General features: G+C 37.8%; 1 protein-coding gene and 1 non-coding gene across 2 annotated transcripts in view; both read right to left on the minus strand.

Moving 5' to 3' along the window:
• The window catches only part of DIAPH2 (diaphanous related formin 2), a 1,007,297-nt gene that overhangs the window by 455,467 nt on the left and 527,680 nt on the right, over positions 1-24,150 (minus strand). The window contains exon 23 of the mRNA XM_081793317.1: positions 5,419-5,548. Coding sequence (XP_081649443.1) covers positions 5,419-5,548 — 130 coding nt within the window. The remainder of the gene's footprint in view (positions 1-5,418; positions 5,549-24,150) is intronic.
• On the minus strand, positions 201-307 carry LOC145714818 (U6 spliceosomal RNA). The gene has a single exon (XR_014137009.1). It is a non-coding gene; the product is annotated as a U6 spliceosomal RNA (small nuclear RNA).

Here is a 24,150-nt window from a genome sequence, read left to right on the forward strand (position 1 = left end):
CTTGTTTTTTTATCCATTCTGATACCTATGTCTTTTGGTTGGCGCATTTAGTCCATTTACATTCAGTGTTATTATAGAAAGATATGGGTTTAGAGTCATTGTGATGTCCATAGGTTTCATGATTGTAGTGATGTCTGTGGTACTTTGTCTCACAGGATCCCCCTTAGGATCTCTTGTAGGGCTCGTTTAGTGGTGATGAAAAAAATATGGAACGCTTCACGAATTTGTGTGTCATCCTTGTGCAGGGGCCATGCTAATCTTCTCTGTATCATTCCAATTTTAGTATATGTGCTGCCGAAGCGAGCACTGGATTGTTGTATTTTCATTTTCATTTGTAGCCATATATTTTTAAATTTCTTCTCTAATTGCCTGACTGACTCATTTATTCTTTAGTATGGCGTTCTTTAGCCTCCATGCTTTTGGAGGTTTTCCAGACTTTTTCCTGTGGTTGACTTCACATTTCAAAGCATTGTAGTCTGAAAGTGTGCATGGTATGATCTCAATTCTTTTATACCTATTAAGGTCTGTTTTGTGACTCAGTATGTGATCTATCTTGGAGAATGTTCCATGTGCACTCAAGAAGAAAGTATATTCTGTTGCTTTGGGATGCAGAGTTGTAAATATATCTGTCAAGTCCATCTGATCCAATGTATCATTCAGGGCCCTTGTTTCTTTTTTGATTCTCTGTCTAGATTATCTATCCATTGTTGTAAGTGGAGCATTTAAGTGTCCTGCAATACCACATTCTTATCATTAAGGTTGCTTATGTTTATCATTAATTGTTTTATATATTTGGGGGCTCCTGTATTCGGTGCATAGACATTTATAATTGTTAGCTCTTCCTGATGGATATACCCTGTAATTATTATATAATGCCCTTCTTCATCTCTTGTTACAGCTTTTAATTTACAGTCTAGTTTGTCTGATGTAAGTATGGCTACTCCAGCTTTCTTTTGACTTCCAGTAGCATCATAGACAGTTCTCCATCCCCTCACTTTCAATCTGAAGGTGGCCTCAGGTCTAAAATGAGTCTCTTGTAGACAGCAAATAGATGGGTCGTGTTTTCTTATCCATTCTGATACCCTATGTCTTTTGGTTGGCACATTTAGTCCATTTACATTCAGTGTTATTATAGAAAGATATGGGTTTAGAGTCATTGTGATTTCTGTAGGTTTCATGCTTGTAGTGATGTCTCTGGTACCTTGTGGTCCTTGCAACATTTCACTCACAGAATCCCCCTTAGGATCTGTTGTAGGGCTGGTTTAGTGGTGATGAATTCCTTCACGTTTTGTTTGTTTGGGAAGACCTTTATCTCTCCTGTTCTGAATGACAGACTTGCTGGATAAAGGATTCTCAGCTGCATAATTTTTCTGTTCATCACATTGAAGATTTCCTGCTATTCCTTTCTGTGCTGCCAAATTTCAGTTGATAGGTCTGCTATTATCCTTATATGTGTCTACCTTTGTATGTTAAGGCCCATTTATCCCTAGCTGCTTTCAGAATTCTCTCTATATCCTTATATTTTGCCAGTTCCACTATGACATGTCATGCAGAAGATTGATTTAAGTTACGTCTGAAGGGAGTCCTCTGTGCCTCTTGGATTTCAATGCCTTTTTCCTTCCCCAGATTGAGGAAGTTCTCTGCACTGATTTGTTCAAGTACACCTTCAGCCCCTTTCTCTCTTCTTCTTCTGGAATTCCTATGATACAGATATTGTTCCATTTGATTCCATGAATTAGTTCTCTAATTCTCCCTTCTTATTCCTTGATTTTTTTCTCTTTTTCTCAGCTTCCTCTTTTTCCATAATTTTATCTTCTAATTCACCTATTCTCTCCTCTCCCTCTTCAATCTGAGCTGTGGTTGCCTCCATTTTATTTTGCACCTCATTTGTAGTATTTTTTAGTTCATCATGACTATTCTTTAGTCCCTTGGTCTCTGTAGCAATAGATTCTCTGCTGTCCTCTATGCTTTTTTCAAGCCCAGTATTTAATTTCATGACTATTATTCTAAATTCTTGTTAAGTTATATTGCTTCAATTGGTCTTGATCAATTCGTTAGCTGTCACTATTTACTGGAATTTCTTTTGATGAGAATTATTCCATTTCAGAATTTTCGCTAGTGTTCTGTCCCTTATGTGTTTTAAAAGTTTGTGGTGTGCTCTGTACCTGTGAGCACTGCTATATTAAAGGAGGGTCATATGCTGTCCAGGGCCTGGCCCTTTCAGGAGGTGTTTTTTGGAGATTGTTACTTGCTCTCTGTTGTTGTGACTTTGGTTATTTTATTACCCTACTCTTAGTAATATTTTGGACCCTCCATCAGATGTGCTTTGATTTCTTGCTTGGGGTAGCCCTATCTTTTTCTAGCTTTCCCATTTTCTTCCTAGTAGATTCAGTCTCTTTTCCTCCCAGGCTCTGGTATTCAAAGTCCTTTGGCTTCTACACTTCTTTGTTTGAGAAATGCAGGAAGTGGGGATTCCCCCTACTTCTCCAACATATTGGCTTCTGCAACTCAAGGAAGTAGGTCAATGTGGTCAAGCCCCATGTCAGGCTCTGTGCAGACAGCTCAGAGCCTGGAGCCTGCCTCGGATTCTGTGTCTGCCTCTCTCTCTCTCTCTTTTTTTTTTAAGGTTATCATTTCACATAAAGATAGTCCATCATCAAACAAAATGAATTATATAGTGCTCATCTGTTTGTTTTTTTACAGTTTGACTATATACATACTATGCACAGTTCTAGAGGTTACAGAATGTGTTTCAAACAACTTTGAACTCATATTAAGCAAACAAGACAAGTTGGATTCAAATACTAAGGAAAAGTATTGAACTGTAAACAAGAGGTACTTGGCTGACCTTTCACCATGCTTTGTTTTTATTCTCTGTAGACTAAATTCCTGAGTATTTCCTCCTAGGGATTCAGTAGCAAAACATTTTAAAAAATGGATTTTGAACAGGGATTTGACAAATGATAGTTGTCTTAGAGGACAGGGAAGTTGAGATTTCTAGGCATGGGATGCAGAATGAAATCATACACAGAGACAGGATTACTAGAAAGCAATAAAATGGCACAAGAGAAAATATGTCTCAGCACACTGAAATGAGAACTAGGAGGAGATTAAAGCGGGATGCAAAAAGGTGGAATGCACTTAATAATTTAAGTTGAGACTGAATTTAATAGGGAAAGAGAAAAAACTAGTCAAAATAACTTGAGAATGGGGATTGCTGTGGCCCAAACAGTGAGATAGGAAGAGGATTTCTGGCAACAGTCTTTTGAAAACACTGGCACGAAGAACACAGAAAAGCAGAAATAATCAAAGTACAACAGAGATTTTGCTTTTGATAGGAACAAAAAAGTTGGTGATACTGTAAAAGAAAAATATGAAAGGATTTACCAAAACCCCCACATAGGAAACAAATAGAACTGGATATAATACATAGTTGGCTGCAACTGTAGGAACTATAGGTGCCCTTATGATTATCCCCTTCTAACAAGACAATGGCAGTGACTACAATATTTGTAGTAGCATAACGAATATGATAACTGCTACTAATAAAGATAGTGGTATAGCAACAGCTACATATTTACTATGTGCCAAGCCTTTTATTTAATGCTTTAAACACGTCAACTCATGTGATCTTCTTGTTACTATAATTCCCATTTTACAAATGAGGAAACAAAACTTGGGAAGTTACATTAGTAGCTCAAGGTTATAGAACTAAGTTATACAGCTAGGATTAGAACTTTGTAATATCTAACTCAGAAGGCTGTGATCTATAGGTTACCTTCATCAAATGCAGTGGTGGCTAAAAGTATGTATGAAATGATAAAGACAGAGACACAAATATATGACAATATAGATATATAGATAGATAAACTAGTATCTAGACTTAAAAATAAAGGTGATATAAACTTCATTATACATTTCATTACAGTTGTCCCAGATTATTTTGAATAAAAATGGTTATCAGATATATTTATCTAAAGTATCCTTGGTGTAAGAACTAAAAATTTAAAAATTAAAACTAAAAATCATCATCATAAATTAACATAATTTTATTTAAACACATTATTGATATACTTCTCATTATCTTTCTGGAGTTGAATCTACATATTGGACAAATAAAATTTAGAAAAAAATTATGGTAGAGGGCAATCAAACAGTAATAATAGGATGACATGATCGAATTTCAGAATTGGTCTTATTTGTGACATTTCTCATGTTTCCAATTATAAATTTTTTAAATATTGCTATTATCCTACATTAGTTACATATTAGTAGCAAATATGACTAGTCATAATGGTGTATATTTAAATGTAAGGGCCAAGATATAGAAGTTCTTTAGAAAAGCAATTGCCAGTGAGTATAATTTTACATCATATCTTTAAGATTTTTTTTAACAAAAAGGAAAGTACTATGGAGTCATACTTTGTCTTCTTTTGTTATTCTGGTCTTGGGACCACAAAATGAGACACACTGGATTAAATTAAAGAAATACATTCAGGATTTGATTGACAATACCAGACAGGCAGAGATGACCACTGAACAATATTATACAAATAATATTCTGGGTTTCATAGACATACTTTTTTTCCCCCTTCAATGAACACTAACAGGTTTATATGGTTTGTAATAAACTTGGGAAATGTATATGCTTTTGAGTCTTTACTGAAAATTCTCAGAGTTATAGAGAAATGGAATTAATATAGTGTGATTTCAAATATAAGATTTATGGCATAGCTTTCTTACCTGAGGGAAAATGTACTTCTCCTTCTCCACATATATATAATCTCACTTTCAACCATTCTTTCACCCATCTTAACATATTGTGCCACTGTGTCTTATTCATATTATTTGCTTACATGTCTCTTTTCTATGTCTGTAAAAATCCTGTGCTCAAGCTTCACACTTTGACCTCTTCCAGGAAGCCTTCTCTTATCTACATATTCAAAAGGAACTTCTTATGTCATTTAAATTATAGTACAGTATCTTTTTGTGTAGTACTTCTCATATTCATCCTTATTTTATAAACTATGTGGATATATGTCTTTTTTTACCTTCTAGATTTTAAATATATTCAAGCAAGAACTGTCCCACCATCATATTGATATCATCAAAAGGCTCATGGTATGGTTCCTTTGCAAACAATATACACTTAAGTGATTATGAAATGAATGAATGAACATACTATCTCATAAGAGATATGAAAGCTCAAATAACCTAGCAGTATTAAAAAATTAAGTAAGTAAAAAGTAGGTCATTAAAATGCACTATATTGTCAAATATATGCTAATGGAAATTATCTTCCTGCTTTTCTTATATCCATAAACAGAAAAATATGGTTAATAAGTTTATTTAATATTACCACATAAAATATAATACTTAGGCGAGGAATAGTCTCGAAAAAAGCTACAAATCAATTACCTTTGCTTGCACTTTCAACATGTTCCAGTTCTTCAGGAAATTTCAGGATATCCCGGTATTTTTCCTCACAAATTTCAGCAATAAAATGCAAGAGGGTTGTTTTTTGATCTGCTGACTTAGTATCTCTGATCTGGAATAAAATAACAATATTTTGGGTAATATAAATATAGATTTTTTCTTCAACAAGTGAAATAAATGAACTCAATTTATTATAATTAATTTAAAATTTAAAAAAAGTTAGTTGGTAGCTCCCTAATGGGGTCTAGCGACAGTGCTCTAGATTTTAAAATGAACACCATATTTTAAAAGAAACATGACCCAAAAAAGAGAAACTTTAAATTTTAATATATAGATTTTAAAAGTCTAAATTATTATGGCAAAAAATGAACTATTCTCTGAGAAAAGAGCATTAATTCAAGTACTGTTAAGTACAGTCTTAGTTAATGCGTGCTTATGTTGTCAGTATTTGTATTTGCTTTATCACAGAAATGTATTACTGAAAGCTGGATTTATTTGTGAGCTTTTATATTTATTTGTAACCATTACAGATACAAATTAATGGAAAGTAGTAAGTACATTTTTGTTTTCCTTTACTTGGGTAGGACATCAAAAAAGAAAAACTGAAAACTTCTTATGCTGATTTAAAATAGAATCTGAGGGGCACCTGGGTGGCTCAGTCGGTTAAGCGTCCGACTTCAGCTCAGGTCACGATATCGTGGTCCGTGAGTTCAAGCCCCGCGTGGGGCTCTGGGCTGATGGCTCAGAGCCTGGAGCCTGCTTCCGATCCTGTGTCTCCCTCTATCTCTGCCCCTCCCCCATTCATGCTCTGTCTCTCTCTGTCTCAAAAATAAATAAAACATTAAAAAAAATTTTAATAAAATAGAATCTGAGCACATAATTGTAATGACTTTTGTCCTGTTTACATATGGTATTTCTTTTTCAGAGACAACTTTAGAAAAGAGATGCTATAGTTAGAATGATAAAAATCTTTAAAATATAGGATAAAATATCTATGATGAAAATCTAAGCTTTGTCTTTACTGTAACACTCATACTAGACCAAGCTGCAAAAGAAATCAAGGATTGCAGAAAACCGCCAGAGGATTAGCAGAAGGGAGTCTCCGGAGTCAAGCGCAGACTAGAGGCCCACGGAAGAGGGTAGGAAGGGCGGCGAGGCGGTGCGCGCTCCACGGACTGGCGGGAGGGAGCCGGGGCGGAGGGGCGGCTCGCCGGCCAAGCGGAGCCCCTGAGTCTGGCTGGCAAAAGCGGAGGGGCCGGACGGACTGTGTTCCGACAGCAAGCGCGACTTAGCGTCTGGGAGGTCAGAAGTTAACAGCTCTGCGCGGAAAGCGGGAAGGCTGGAGGACAAAGGGAGGGAGAGCTGCTGAGCCCCCGGACGGCAGAGCTCAGCTTGGCGGGGAACAAAGGCGCCAGCGCCATCTCCCCCGCCCATCCCCCAGCCAAAATCCCAAAGGGAACCAGTTCCTGCCAGGGAACTTGCTCGCTCCGCGCAAACACCCAACTCTGTGCTTCTGCGGAGCCAAACCTCTGGCAGCGGATCTGACTCCCTCCCGCTGCCACAGGGCTCCTCCTGAAGTGGATCACCTAAGGAGAAGCGAGCTAAGCCTGCCCCTCCAGCCCCCGTGCACCTTGCCTACCCACTCCAGCTAATACGCCAGATCCCCAGCAACACAAGCCTGGCAGTGTGCAAGTAGCCCAGACGGGACACGCCACCCCACAGTGAATCCCGCCCCTAGGAGAGGGGAAGAGAAGGCACACACCAGTCTGACTGTGGCCCCAGCAGTGGGCTGGGGGCAGACATCGGGTAGGACTGCGGCCCCGCCCACTAACTCCAGTTATACACCACAGCACAGGGGAAGTGCCCTGCAGGTCCTCACCACGCCAGGGACTCTCCAAAATGACCAAACAGAAGAATTCCCCTCAGAAGAATCTCCAGGAAATAACAACAGCTAATGAACTGATCAAAAAGGATTTAAATAATATAACAGAAAGTGAATTTAGAATAATAGTCATAAAATTAATCGCTGGGCTTGAAAACAGTATACAGGACAGCAGAGAATCTCTTGCCACAAAGATCGAGGGACTAAGGAACAGTCACGAGGAGTTGAAAAACGCTTTAAATGAATTGCAAAACAAAATGGAATCCACGATGGCTCGGCTTGAAGAGGCAGAGGAGAGAATAGGTGAACTAGAAGATAAAGTTATGGAGAAAGAGGAAGCTGAAAGAAAGAGGGATAAAAAAATCCAGGAGTATGAGGGGAAAATTAGAGAACTAAGTGATACACTAAAAAAAAATAATATACGCATAATTGGTATCCCAGAGGAGGAAGAGAGAGGGAAGGGTGCTGAAGGGGTACTTGAACAAATTATAGCTGAGAACTTCCCTGAACTGGGGAAGGAAAAAGGCATTGAAATCCAAGAGGCACAGAGAACTCCCTTCAGACGTAACTTGAATCGATCTTCTGCACGACATATCATAGTGAAACTGGCAAAATACAAGGATAAAGAGAACATTCTGAAAGCAGCAAGGGATAAACGTGCCCTCACATATAAAGGGAGACCTATAAGACTCGTGACTGATCTCTCCTTTGAAACTTGGCAGGCCAGAAAGGCTTGGCACGATATCTACAGTGTGCTAAACAGAAAAAATATGCAGCCGAGAATCCTTTATCCAGCAAGTCTGTCATTTAGGATAGAAGGAGAGATAAAGGTCTTCCCAAACAAACAAAAACTGAAGGAATTTGTCACCACGAAACCAGCCCTACAAGAGATCCTAAGGGGGATCCTGTGAGACAAAGTACCAGAGACATCACTACAAGCATAAAACATACAGACATCACAATGACTCTAAACCCATATCTTTCTATAATAACACTGAATGTAAATGGATTAAATGCGCCAACTAAAAGACATAGGGTATCAGAATGGATAAAAAAACAAGACCCATCTATTTGCTGTCTACAAGAGACTCATTTTAGATCTGAGGACACCTTTAGATTGAGAGTGAGGGGATGGAGAACTATTTATCATGCTCCTGGAAGCCAAAAGAAAGCTGGAGTAGCCATACTTATATCAGACAAACTAGACTTTAAATTAAAGGCTGTAACAAGAGATGAAGAAGGGCATTATATAATAATCACAGGGTCTATCCACCAGGAAGAGCTAACTATTATAAATGTCTATGCGCCAAATACCCGAGCCCCCAGATATATAAAACAATTACTCATAAACATAAGCAACCTTATTGATAAGAATGTGGTCATTGCAGGGGACTTTAACACCCCACTTACAGAAATGGATAGATCATCTAGACACACAGTCAATAAAGAAACAAGGGCCCTGAATGATACATTGGATCAGATGGACTTGACAGATATATTTAGAACTCTGCATCCCAAAGCAACAGAATATACTTTCTTCTCGAGTGCACATGGAACATTCTCCAAGATAGATCATATACTGGGTCACAAAACAGCCCTTCATAAGTTTACAAGAATTGAAATTATACCATGCATACTTTCAGACCACAATGCTATGAAGCTTGAAATCAACCCCAGGAAAAAGTCTGGAAAACCTCCAAAAGCATGGAGGTTAAAGAACACCCTACTAACGAATGAGTGGGTCAACCAGGCAATTAGAGAAGAAATTAAAGCATATATGGAAACAAACGAAAATGAAAATACAACAATCCAAACGCTCTGGGATGCAGCGAAGGCAGTCCTGAGAGGAAAATACATTGCAATCCAGGCCTATCTCAAGAAACAAGAAAAATCCCAAATACAAAATCTAACAGCACACCTAAAGGAAATAGAAGCAGAACAGCAAAGGCAGCCTAAACCCAGCAGAAGAAGAGAAATAATAAAGATCAGAGCAGAAATAAACAATATAGAATCTAAAAAAACTGTAGAGCAGATCAACGAAACCAAGAGTTGGTTTTTTGAAAAAATAAACAAAATTGACAAACCTCTAGCCAGGCTTCTCAAAAAGAAAAGGGAGATGACCCAAATAGATAAAATCATGAATGAAAATGGAATGATTACAACCAATCCCTCAGAGATACAAACAATTATCAGGGAATACTATGAAAAATTATATGCCAGCAAATTGGACAACCTGGAAGAAATGGACAAATTTCTAAACACCCACACTCTTCCAAAACTCAATCAGGAGGAAATAGAAAGCTTGAACAGACCCATAACCAGCGAAGAAATTGAATCGGTTATCAAAAATCTCCCAACAAATAAGAGTCCAGGACCAGATGGCTTCCCAGGGGAGTTCTACCAGACATTTAAAGCAGAGATAATACCTATCCTTCTCAAGCTATTCCAAGAAATAGAAAGGGAAGGAAAACTTCCAGACTCATTCTATGAAGCCAGTATTACTTTGATTCCTAAACCAGACAGAGACCCAGTAAAAAAAGAGAACTACAGGCCAATATCCCTGATGAATATGGATGCAAAAATTCTCAATAAGATACTAGCAAATCGAATTCAACGGCATATACAAAGAATTATTCACCATGATCAAGTGGGATTCATTCCTGGGATGCAGGGCTGGTTCAACATTCGCAAATCGATCAACGTGATACATCACATTAACAAAAAAAAAGAGAAGAACCATATGATCCTGTCAATCGATGCAGAAAAGGCCTTTGACAAAATCCAGCACCCTTTCTTAATAAAAACCCTTGAGAAAGTCGGGATAGAAGGAACATACTTAAAGATCATAAAGGCCATTTATGAAAAGCCCACAGCTAACATCATCCTCAACGGGGAAAAACTGAGAGCTTTTTCCCTGAGATCAGGAACACGACAGGGATGCCCACTGTCACCGCTGCTGTTTAATATAGTGCTGGAAGTTCTAGCATCAGCAATCAGACAACAAAAGGAAATCAAAGGCATCAAAATTGGCAAAGATGAAGTCAAGCTTTCTCTTTTTGCAGATGACATGATATTATACATGGAAAATCCGATAGACTCCACCAAAAGTCTGCTAGAACTGATACATGAATTCAGCAAAGTTGCAGGAAACAAAATCAATGTGCAGAAATCAGTTGCATTCTTATACACTAACAATGAAGCAACAGAAAGACAAATGAAGAAACTGATCCCATTCACAATTGCACCAAGAAGCATAAAATACCTAGGAATAAATCTAACCAAAGATGTAAAAGATCTGTATGCTGAAAACTATAGAAAGCTTATGCAGGTAATTGAAGAAGATATAAAGAAATGGAAAGACATTCCCTGCTCATGGATTGGAAGAATAAATATTGTCAAAATGTCAATACTACCCAAAGCTATCTACACATTCAATGCAATCCTTATCAAAATTGCACCAGCATTCTTCTCGAAACTAGAACAAGCAATCCTAAAATTCATATGGAACCACAAAAGGCCCCGAATAGCCCAAGTAATTTTGAAGAAGAAGACCAAAGCAGGAGGCATCACAATCCCAGACTTTAGCCTCTACTACAAAGCTGTCATCATCAAGACAGCATGGTATTGGCATAAAAACAGACACATAGACCAATGGAATAGAATAGAAACCCCAGAACTAGACCCACAAACGTATGGCCAACTCATCTTTGACAAAGCAGGAAAGAACATCCAATGGAAAAAAGACAGTCTCTTCAACAAATGGTGCTGGGAGAACTGGACAGCAACATGCAGAAGGTTGAAACTAGACCACTTTCTCACACCATTCACAAAAATAAACTCAAAATGGATAAAGGACCTGAATGTGAGACAGGAAACCATCAAAACCTTAGAGGAGAAAGCAGGAAAAGACCTCTCTGACCTCAGCCGTAGCAATCTCTTACTCGGCACATCCCCAAAGGCAAGGGAATTAAAAGCAAAAGTGAATTACTGGGACCTTATGAAGATAAAAAGCTTCTGCACAGCAAAGGAAACAACCAACAAAACTAAAAGGCAACCAACGGAATGGGAAAAGATATTTGCAAATGACACATCGGACAAAGGGCTAGTATCCAAAATCTATAAAGAGCTCATCAAACTCCACACCCGAAAAACAAATAACCCAGTGAAGAAATGGGCAGAAAACATGAATAGACACTTCTCTAAAGAAGACATCCGGATGGCCAACAGGCACATGAAAAGATGTTCAACGTCGCTCCTTATCAGGGAAATACAAATCAAAACCACACTCAGATACCACCTCACGCCAGTCAGAGTGGCCAAAATGAAGAAATCAGGAGACTATAGATGCTGGAGAGGATGTGGAGAAACAGGAACCCTCTTGCACTGTTGGTGGGAATGCAAATTGGTGCAGCTGCTCTGGAAAGCAGTGTGGAGGTTCCTCAGAAAATTAAAAATAGACCTACCCTATGACCCAGCAATAGCACTGCTAGGAATTTATCCAAGGGATACAGGAGTACTGATGCATAGGGGCACCTGTACCCCAATGTTTATAGCGGCACTCTCAACAATAGCCAAATTATGGAAAGAGCCTAAATGTCCATCAACTGATGAATGGATAAAGAAATTGTGGTTTATATACACAATGGAATACTACGTGGCAATGAGAAAAAATGAAATATGGCCTTTTGTAGCAACATGGATGGAACTGGAGAGTGTGATGCTAAGTGAAATAAGCCATACAGAGAAAGACAGATACCATATGGTTTCACTCTTATGTGGATCCTGAGAAACATAACAGAAACCCATGGGGGAGGGGAAGGAAAAAAAAAAAAAAAAAAAAAAAAAAAAAAAAAAAAAAAAAAAAGAGGTTAGAGTGGGAGAGAGCCAAAGCATTAGAGACTGTTAAAAACTGAGAACAAACTGAGGGTTGATGGGGGGTGGGAGGGAGGGCAGGGTGGGTGATGGGTATTGAGGAGGGCACCTTTTGGGATGTGCACTGGGTGTTGTATGGAAACCAATTTGACAGTAAATTTCATATATTAAAAAATTAAAAAAAAAAAAAAAAAAAAGAAATCAAGGATTTACCTACAAACAAAGGATAAATATAGAATAAAGTATAAAGTTTTCTCATTTTTATTGGATGTTTTTAATTCTATAATCCTTAGATGATGGGTTTTCCTACTGATAGCCATACTGATACAGGGTTTTTAGCTTTAAGGATAACTCTGTTTAGAATAAATGTATACTCTTCCCCAACAGGTTTATGAAAGGCTGTGTAAGATAGGGAATTAACAGAATAATTTAATATTTACTGTTTTAGTGACTGAGGAAAAAATCACATTTAAACAATCAGACCCATACTGAATCTGTTTTGTACTACAGCTTTTTAACAATTATTTATGTCGCTGTGATATGAAGAACTTAAAAGAAATACTAGTCTCAAGGCTCAAAACAAAGCCACAGGAGGTATTATGTTGACAAGTCAGGTGGTGACAAGGTCATGATGATTTCTTTTAGAATTTCTGGGATTACTTTATCCCACATAGGTGAAATATTTAAAATTTTGCATTATCTTGTTGCTCCCCCTAACAATTTCAAGTACTACAAGGCTGAAATGACACAATTTAAGGACAAGTTATAAATAAGAACAAACAGCATCAAAACCTCAAGGGCAACTTGTATTAACCGAGGTGTTTAATCTAAAGGATTCAATGGGAGGCTCATTTTCCTAAAGAGAGGTCTTTACCTGGGATTATGGTGGTATATGTTTACAAAGTGCATCATTTTCAGAGTATGCTGGATATTACAAATTATAAGAAAGTTCACATTTTCTTTTTTTCGTACAAAATACTTGAATTCCTAAATCTTAAAAACATTAGTTGCTTAGGTAAAATAGAAGGTACATCTTTCTGAAGGGAAAGAAATTGACCTATATTTTATAAACTCTGTGGAGACTATACAGATGCACACACACCACCACCACCACCACCAACAACAAAAACCTACCAAATTTGTCAGGAAATCAAATTGTACAAATATATATATTGAAGTATTTTATTTTATTATTTCTTAATATTTATTTAGAAAAATAGAGCATGAGCGGGGGAGGGCCAGAGAGAGACGGAGACACAGAATCTATAGCTGGCTCCAGCCTCCAAGCTGTCATCACAGAGCTTGACACGGGACTCAAACCCAGAAACTGCAAGATCATGACCTGAGCCAAAGTCAGATGCCCAACTGAGCCACCCAGGTGCCCCTATATTTAAGTATTTTAAATGCCCATGGCCAATACTGGAAAGGAAAACACAAAAATAGAAAAATAGCATTGTGCTCATATGTCAATTTTATGGGTGATTTAAAAACCAGCTTTTGGCATGTATATTTATGAAAGCTTAATTTTCAGAAACAGCTTTTAATTAATAAATATTTATTCAGAATCAGGTCCATTAACTTAATTTCTGTTAAGAAATTTAGTAAAATCAATGGTTACATTCCAAAAAGATAAATGAAACATAACATTTTGGTTAAATAAATATCTTGGTATCTTTGTTCAAATCAGAAAGACCTGCAGACAAAGCATGGATATGCTTTAAAAAAAAAAAACCTGTAATATCCCCTTCAAAGCATGGACAAACATGGACAAGTGCTTGTTTTGTCAAACCGAGAAATATCTTAGTTGTTATGGGAAACAAATTGCTAAATCTGTATTGCAATATTTATTTTTTAAATAACTTCACACAGACAGTCTATTTTAAGGTTTCAAACTGGCAGGGAATAATTGTGACAAATATGTATTCTTTGTAATTTTTCTCTATATGTATGACCCTTAGCCCAGCCATTTAAAAATGAATATATACTGTTAAAATAAAGGGGAACATAATTTTTACTTATTAAAGTATGTTTGCTTTTTATTACCATGTCTTCAGCCTCTCTTACTGCATCTGCACCATTCATGCATTAGGCATTGTCTCTCTCTCTCTCAGGACCTATTGTATTGTTCAATGTCAGCACAGAAGGCAACCAAGAACATTCACCTTCATAAGTTCTAATGGTTAATGGCATTTATCCAATAATTTGCTCTTCCAAGTACACTAGTTGGATATATACATCTCTTGGGGTAATATAATCTAATATGAATATGTGTAAAATCGCTTCCAAAATGTTTGAGTTAGTTTATTAAGAAATAAAACTGGTTTCCATTTGATATCTAGTTAACTTTAAATTATGATAATTTTACATTAACATCAAATATTCTAATAATACTTGTCCAGATTGCCCAAATCTCAGTAGTGGCGATACTGTCAACATTTCAAGGTTTGTTTCCACCAGGAGCCAAGTGCCTTTTGGCAACCCTGCCTGTGATTTCCCTGTCTCCCTCTCACCAGCCACAATTAGGCATAAGTACAAGATAGATATATGACTTCTCTTTATAAGTTACAAAATGATGATGGAAAAAATACTCACCCTATAATCTTACGTCTTGTATATATTGCCACATAATAAAGATACAAACAGCGGTTCCAGAAATTGGAAATTGAAAGAGTTAAAAATGCTTTATAATATTTTAATAAGCTGAGTCATCAGCTAATGATAACAATAAAAGGAAGATAGAGCAATTCACTATAGTCACTGATAAAGTACCATCAGTTAATAAAGTATAGAATGATTTTAATTATAATCATATGACCAATAAATGTTCCTCATAAAGATTAATAACTAAATTTATACTAATTGTATCTACCTAATCTTTAATAGCTTTCTGAAATGGTACATGAATATAAGATACCTATGACAGAATAGCAAATATCTATAGCAAATTTGGATAGTTTCTCTTTTTTCTTATAAAAACGAATGTTATATTATGAAACATAGTGTTTGCATTTGACGTGTTCCAATATATTTCAACCACTATAGGTTAGGCAGATAGCAAGATATCTGAATAACTAATTGCCATGTAAGAGATTTTTTATTTTAAATACTTTCATTCAAGCCTGAAAATCTAGTATTTGCCCTATCTTTGAAATTAGGCAGTTCTGAGCACATAGAAGCCAGCACAAAGAGAGCCTGAGACAACATTTTAATCATGTACATTTGCCACACTCAATCTTTTTGTGAAGGACCCCGTCTGTAGGTAATTTTCTCCTCTTCTGAGATTTAAGCCTATTTCTTCTTGCTCTGTCCTCAGTGGGAACTGAAAATAACTGGTCACTGTACTCTGTATAACCACCTCTCACAAAGTGAAAGGTCCCTTCTCAATGTGTTCTGTTCTTTAAACTAAACAATTTTAGTAAATTTAGCCTCTCCACACAGATCTTACTTTTCAGATGTTTTTTTTTTTTTTGAAAAGATAAGAATCCACTCAAATTCTCATTACAAAGTCTCCCCTCTTCTACTAGAAAAGCCTAAAAACTTCTTTGTTTTGCATACAAGGCTCTTTGAGAGCTGTCCCTTGCCTACCTTTCTAATATGTCCTCTGCTGCTTTTTGAGGCACGCCCATCTCTTTGTTCTGATTACAAATGCATGAACATACCATTTGACGTCATACCATTATGCTTTTCCACATCTTGTTCTCTCTAGAGGCCCCCTCCTTCTCCCTTCTTTTTTCTGTCAGGTGAATACCTACTTGTATTTCACGACTATTCAACTATCAACATCTGTTTGAAGACTTTTCTATCTTAGGAATAATTAATGCATTTTTTTGAGCCATTTTCCTTCACTATAAACATTTTAACACAGTAGTTTTTTTTTTTCCAATCAATATGAGCTCTTTCAAGGTTAGAGACCCTCCCTGTTTTCTTAATTTTTATCCAAAGTACCTGGGAGAATGCTAAAGCATACTAGGTAGGCAATATACATTTCTGAATGAAGATTTTTCCCCACATAAGTTCTCACTTGTGTGGGTTATAAGAGTAATACTTCTAAATTAAACTCTATTCGTGTGTGTGTGTGTGTGTGTGTATGTGTGTGTGTGTGTGTGTGTGTGTGTGTGTGTATGTGTGAGTGTACACACCCATACATATACAGAAAGGTTGATTACAAAGCCCAGACTTTTCCAGGACATCATATTTGTTGAGAGTTAGGTGGGAGTGAGTGCCAGAATAAAGTTATCTTGTGTCTCTTAGGAATGGAGCACCATATGGTTGTAAGCTAAGCAAGTTAGAAGCAAAGCAAATATAAATGTAGAAGTACATCCAGTGATCCACTGTGGGCTATGGATTGTGCTGAACAATAAAGATCAGAGACAAATGATGCATGGTACCTTTGAAGTCTCAGGGAGCTCAGAATTTTGGGAAAAAACACAAAATTGTACAGAAAAGAGAAGATATAGGAGAGTAACTTGGTGGCAAATATTAAGGACTGCTAAAAGTAAAGTAACTAGGATATATGTAAAAAAGGTGAAGAAAACAAATTCAAGACACATTGTGAAGACAAACGGGATTAAGTCAGTGAAAAAGAATATTTGGAATGAGGGAAAGGGAAAAATCAAGTTTTAAACTCTGGTGATTAAATTAATGAGTGATCATGTTGGTGACAAAGAAAGTGATGACTCTCAAATGGGCTCGCTTTAGGAAGGAGGTGGTAGCTCATCTTTTATACGTAAGTGGTAACTATGTGGAGATAATGTATGAGAAGGTAGAATGGCATTCCACTTTCTCTGCTTCATTTTATCCTATATGATTCAACCTATGCATGCTTCTTGAAAATGAATATGAGCATGCTATTCTCTTCCTTCAACGAATCCAATGGTTCTTTACAACTTATGTAATAAAATTCAAATTTCTAATCAGAATAGTTACTGAGCACAGACTTTGGATTCAGACAGAAATGGGTTTGAACCTTGACACTACCATTCACTAGCTGTATGACCTTGGGGAAGTTACTTAGACATTTTATGTCTCAGCTTTTTTATCTATAACATAGGCATTAGATAAGTACGTATGATCAAAGAATTACAGAATTAATCCAGATTAACCATGATCATTATCCAGATTAAAAGTGAGGAGAGCCTACTTTAGCTTTTCATCTTCACAAAGAGTAAGTTATTGCCACAACCTGAAAGGCCCTCAGTGATCCGGCCCCATTACCACAGTGATTGTGTCTGTAGCTATTATCTGTTAGTATCCCCTTCAACCATGCTTGCTTCCTACCTCTTTGAAATCACCACACATGTGTCTTACTCAGAGCCTCTGCTAGTGCTTTCAGAGTGGAAGCTTTCACTTTTACTTTTAGCATGGCTAGCTCCTTCCCTTCTTTTAAGACCTATACTCAAAAGTCACTTTCTCATTCTAAACAAAAATTTGCAATCCACTCTCCCTTACTTCCTCTTACGTCCTCCCACCTTTACTTTTATCCATAGCACTGAGCTCGAATATATTATATTTTCTATTTACTTAGTCTCAAATATACCATATACTCCATTTACTTATTTACTCATTCTTATTGCTCTCCACTAGAATATTATCTACACAAGTACGGGGATTTGTTGATCTGCTCTGTTCACATTTACATACACACCATCTAGAACAATAGCTCACACATAATAGGCACTTAATACATATTTGTTGAATTATGAATGGGTGAAGAGTTCTATCCATTTGCTTCAGTTATTCATGACCTTAGTTCTTCAGGACCTTAGATGTTCTTCTTTCATTAGATGGTAGTATGATCATTTAAGGGTAAAAGGAACCAGCATCTGTTACCCATCTATCAGGTGCCTATGGGTCAGAGACTTTGAGAAGTGCTTTATATGCATTACCTTTGTGTGTGTAGTCAATTTAAATATTTACTGCGACTTAGAAGATAGCAGCAGAGTAGGAGGATGCTAGGCTTGCCTCATCTCATGAATGGAACAAGATAACTATCAAACCATCCTAAATACCCCAGGAATTGACCTGAGGACTGAAAGAACAAACTCCACAACTAAAAGCAGAGAAGAAGTCACATCGAAGGAGGTAGGAGGTGCAGAGACTCAGTTCTCAGGAAAGAAACAGAGCATGGCCACTGCAGTGGGAAGAGAGAGCCATGGTGACAGACAGGATCTGAGACAGACTAACATATAGGGAAATTCACGGGGAAAACAAATCCGCATAGCAATTGGATTGGAAAATGAGAGGCACTGAATTTCATAACTTCTGGCAAAAAGAAGGATTTAAAGCCTGGAATTTTAAACGTCAGCGGGCTTCACTGGGATAGAGATGAGAGGGCACTGAGCTGCTTTCGGGGGGAGGGCAGGAAAACAACCAGTGGGCACAGAGCAGGGAAACAGTGATCTGAAGAGTGCCTGAGGATCAAGGTACAGAGGTGATTTGCTTATCTCAGAGATCCATCCTGGAGAGACCCCTCCAGGAACAAGGAACAGGCAAGTGCCATTTCTCTCCCTTGCCCCACAGCATAAGTACAGAGACCTCTGTGAGGACAAGCACAGCACCAACACTCTCTATGTAACTTGCTTACACCAAGCCTTACCACGCCCCTCACTGCACTCCAGTAGAACTGCCTTTATCTTTTTTTTTAGGAGTTCATTTATTCTTTTTTTTAATATAAAATTTATTGTCAAATTGGTTTCCATACAACACCCAGTGCTCATCCCAACAGGTGCCCTCCTCAATACCCATCACCCACCCTCCCCACCCTCCCAACCCCCATCAACCTTCAGTTTGTTCTCAGTTTTTAAGAGTCTCTTGTGGTTTGGCTCCTTCCTCTCTAACTTTTTTTTTGTTGTTTTTTACTTCCCCTCCCCCATGGTCTTCTGTTAAGTTTCTCGGGATCCACATATGAAAAAACATATGGTATCTGTCTTTCTCTGTATTATTTATTTCACTTACCATAACAATCTCCAGTTCCATCCACGTGGCTACAAAAGGCCAGATTTCATTCTTTTTCGTTGCCACGTAGTGTTCCAATGCATATATAAACCACAATTTCTTTATCCATTCGTCAGTTGATGGACATTTACACTCTTTCCATAATTTGGCTATTGTTGAAAGTACTGCTATAAATAAGGGGGTACAAGTGCCCCTATGCATCAGCACTCCTCTATCCCTTGGGTAAATTCCTAGCAGTCCTATTGCTGGATCATAGGGTAGATCTATTTTTCATTTTTTGAGGAACCTCCACACTGTTTTCCAGAGCGGCTGCACCAGTTTGCATTCCTACCAACAGTGCAAGACGGTTCCCATTTCTCCACATCCTTGCCAGCATCTGTAGTCTCCTGATTTCCTCATTTTAGCCAATCTGACTGGCGTGAGGTGATATCTGAGTGTGGTTTTGAATTGTATTTCCCTGATGAGGAGCGACGTTGAGCATGTTTTCATGTGCTTCTCGGCCATATGGATGTCTTCTTTAGAGAAGTGTCTATTCATGTTTTCTGCCCATTTCTTCACTGGATTATTTGATTTTTGGGTGTGGAGTTTGGTGAGCTCTTTATAGATTTTGGATACTAGCCCTTTGTCCAATATGTCATTTGCAAATATCTTTTCCCACTCCGTTGGTTGCCTTTTGGTTTTGTTGATTGTTTCGTTTGCAGTGCAGAAGCATTTTATCTTCAGGGGGTCCCAATAGTTCAATTGTGCTTTTAATTCCCTTGCCTTTCGGGATGTGTCAAGTAAGAAATTACTACAGCTGAGGTCACAGAGGTTGTTTCCTGCTTTGTCCTCTAGGGTTTTGATGGTTTCCTGTCTCACATTCAGGTCCTTTTTCCATTTTGAGTTTATTTTTGTGAATGGGGTAAGAAAGTGGTCTAGTTTCATCATTCTCCATGTTACTGTCCAATTCTCCCAGCATCATTTGTTTAAAAGACTGTCTTTTTTCCATTGGCTATTTTTCCTGCTGTATCAAAGATTAGTTGGCCATTCTTTTGTGGGTCTAATTCTGGAGTTTCTATTCTATTCCACTGGTCTATGTGTCTGTTTTTGTGCCAATACCATGCTGTCTTGATGATTACAGCTTTGGAGTAGAGGCTAAAGTCTGGGATTGTGATGCCTCCTGCTTTGGTCTTCTTCTTCAATATTACTTTGGCTATTCGAGGCCTTTTGTGGTTCCATATGAATTTTAGGATGGCTTGTTCTAGTTTCGAGAAGAATGCTGGTGCAATTTTGATTAGGATTGCATTGAATGTGTAGATATCTTTGGGTAATATTGACATTTTGACAATATTTATTCTTCCAATCCATGAACACGAAATGTTTTTCCATTTCTTTATATCTTCTTCAATTTCCTTCATAAGCTTTCTATAGTTTTCAGCATACACATCTTTTACGACTTTGGTTAGGTTTATCCCTAGGTATTTTATGATCCTTGGTGCAATTGTGAATGAGATCAGTGTCTTTATTTGTCTTTCTGTTGCTTCATTATTAGTGTATAAGAATGCAACTGATTTCTGTACATTGATTTTGTATCCTGCGACTTTGCTGAATTCATGTGTCAGTTCTAGCAGATTTTTGGTGGAGTCTATCAGGTTTTCCATGTATAATATCAACTCATCAGCAAAAAGTGAGAGCTTGACTTCATCGTTGCCAATTTTGATGCCTTTGATTTCCTTTTGTTGTCTGATTGCTGATGCTAGACCTTCCAACACTATGTGAAACAACAGCAGTGAGAGTGGACATCCCTGTCATATTCCAGATGTCAGGGGGAAAGCTCTGTTTTTCGCCATTGAAGATGATATTAGCTGTGGGCTTTTCATAAATGGCTTTAATGATGTCTGTATGTTCCTTCCATCCTGCCTTTCTCGACGTTTTTATTCGGAAAGGATGCTGAATTTTGTCAAATGCATTTTCTGCATCGATTGACAGGATCTTATGGTTCTTATCTTTACATTTATTAATGTGATGTATTACATTGAATGATTTGTGAATGTTGAACCAGCCCTGCAGCCCAGGAATGAATCCCACTTGATCATAGTGAATAATTCTTTTTATATGCTGTTGAATTGGATTTGCTAGTATCTTGCTGCGAATTTTTGCATCCATATTCATCAGGGATATTGGCCTGTAGTTCTCTTTTTTTGCTGGGTCTGTCCCTAGTTTGGGAATCAAAGCAATGCTGGCTTCAGAAGGATAGTTATTATTTATGCTTTAAATGTCTGGTAGAATTCCTCAGGGAAGCAATCTAGTCCTGGATTCTTATTTGTTGGGAGATTTTTGACAACTGATTCAATTTCCTCGCTGGTTATGGGTCTGTTCAAATTTTCAATTTCTTTCAGTTAGAGTTTTGGAAGTGTGGGGTGCTTAAGAATTTGTCCATTTATTCCAGGTTGTCCAGTTGTTTGGCATATAATTTTTCATAGTATTCCCTGAGAATTGCTTGTATTTCTGATCGGTTGGTTGTAATAATTCCATTTTCACTCACGATTTTATCCATTTGGGTCATCTCCCTTTTCTTCTTGAGAAGCCTGGCTAGAGGTTTATCAATTTTGTGTATTTTTTTCAAAAAACCAACTCTTGGTTTCATTGATCTGCTCTAAAGGTTTTTAGATTCTATATTGTTTATTTCTGCTCTGATCTTTATTATTTCTCTTCTTCTGCTGGGTTTTGGGTGTGTTTGCTGTTCTGCTTCTATTTCCTTTAGGTGTGCTGTTAGATTTTGTATTTGGGATTTTTCTTGTTTCTTGAGATAGGCCTGGATTGCAATGTATTTTCCTCTCAGAACTGCCTTCACTGCGTCCCAAAGCGTTTGGATTGTGGTATTTTCATTTTCATTTGTTGCCATATAATTTTAAATTTCTTCTCTAATTTCCTGGTTGACCCATTCATTCTATAGTAGGGTGTTCTTTAACCTCCATGCTTTTGGAGGTTTTCCAGACTTTTTCCTGTGGTTGATTTCACGTTTCATAGCATTGTGGTCTGAAAGTGTTCATGGTATGATCTAAATTCTTTTATACCTATTAAGGGCTGTTTTGTGACTCAGTATGTGATCTATCTTGGAGAATGTTCCATGTGCACTCAAGAAGAAAGTATATTCTGTTGCTTTGGGATGCAGAGTTCTAAATATATCTGTCAAGTCCATCTGATCCAATGTATCATTCAGGGCCCTTGTTTCTTTTTGATCCTGTGTCTAGATGATCTATCCATTGTTGTAAGTGGAGTATTAAAGTCCCCTGCCATGACCCCATTCTTATCAATAAGGTTGCTTATGTTTATGATTAATTGTTTTATATATTTGGGGGCTCCCGTATTTGGCGCATAGACATTTATCATTGTCAGCTCTTCTTGATGGATATACCCTGTAATTATTATATGATGCCCTTCTTCATCTCTTGTTACAGCTTTTAATTGAAAGTCTAGTTTGTCTGATATAAGTATGGCTACTCCAGCTTTCTTTTGACTTCCAGTAGCATGATAGATAGTTCTCCATCCCCTCACTTTCAATCTGAAGGTGGCCTCAGGTCTAAAATGCATCTCTTGTAGAAAGCAAATAGATGGGTCGTGTTTTCTTATCCATTCTGATACCCTATGTCTTTTGGTTGGCACATTTAGTCCATTTACATTCAGTGTTATTATAGAAAGATATGGGTTTAGAGGCATTGTGATTTCTGTAGTTTTCATGCTTATAGTGAGGTCTCTGGTACCTTGTGGTCCTTGCAACATTTCACTCACAGAATCCCCCTTAGGATCTGTTGTAGGGCTGGTTTAGTGGTGATGAATTCCTTCACGTTTTGTTTGTTTGGGAAGACCTTTATCTCTCCTGTTCTGAATGACAGACTTGCTGGATAAAGGATTCTCAGCTGCATAATTTTTCTGTTCATCACATTGAAGATTTCCTGCTATTCCTTTCTGTGCTGCCAAATTTCAGTTGATAGGTCTGCTATTATCCTTATATGTGTCTACCTTTGTATGTTAAGGCCCGTTTATCCCTAGCTGCTTTCAGAATTCTCTCTATATCCTTGTATTTTGCAAGTTCCACTATGATATGTCATGCAGAAAATCGATTCAAGTTACGTCTGAACAGAGTCCTCTGTGCCTGTTGGATTTAGATGCCTTTTTCCTTCCCCAGGTCAGGTAAGTTCTCAGCAATAATTTGTTCAAGTACACCTTCAGCCCCTTTCTCTCACTCTCTCTTCCTCTTCAGCAATTCCTATGATACAGATATTGTTCCATTTGATTCCATCAATTAGTTCTCTAATTCTCCCCACACAATCCTGGATATTTTTTTTCTCTCTTTTTCTCAGCTTCCTCTTTTTTCCATAATTTTATCTTCTAATTCACCTATTCTCCCCTCTGCTTCTTCAATCTGCGCCGTGGCCACCTCCATTTTATTTTGCACCTCACTGATATCAGTTTTTAGCTCCTCTTGACTATTTCTTAGTCCCTTGATCTCTGTAGCAATAGATTCTCTTCTGTCCTCTATGCTTTTCTCAAGCCCAGCGATTAATTTTATGATTATTATTCTAAATTCTTGTTTTGTTATATTGTTTAAACTTTTTTGATCAATTCGTTAGCTGTCGCTACTTCATGGAATTTCTTTTGACGAGAATTCTTCTGTTTCATTATTTTCAATAGTTCTGGGGTGGCTCCAAACTTCAGGGCACTTCCCCTGTGCTGTCTGGAGTAACTTGTGTTGGTGGGCGGGTTCACAGTCAGACCAGATGTCTGTCCCAACCCACCACTGGGGCCACAGTCAGACTGGTGTGTACCTTATCTTCCCCTCTCCCAGGGGCTGGACTCACTGTGGAGTGGTATGGCCCCTGTGTGGGCTAGTTGTACACTGCCAGGCTGTGGTGTTGCTTTTATTGGATCTGGCATATTAGCCGGGGTGGATCCGCAAGGTGTACAGGGGTGGGAGGGGCAGGCTTAGCTTCCTTTGCTGTAGGTAGTCCCTTGCGGGAGGGGCC

This window comes from Panthera onca, chromosome X (genome assembly GCF_046562875.1).
Source record: "Panthera onca isolate mPanOnc1 chromosome X, mPanOnc1 haplotype 2, whole genome shotgun sequence".
Lineage (NCBI taxonomy): Eukaryota > Metazoa > Chordata > Mammalia > Carnivora > Felidae > Panthera > Panthera onca.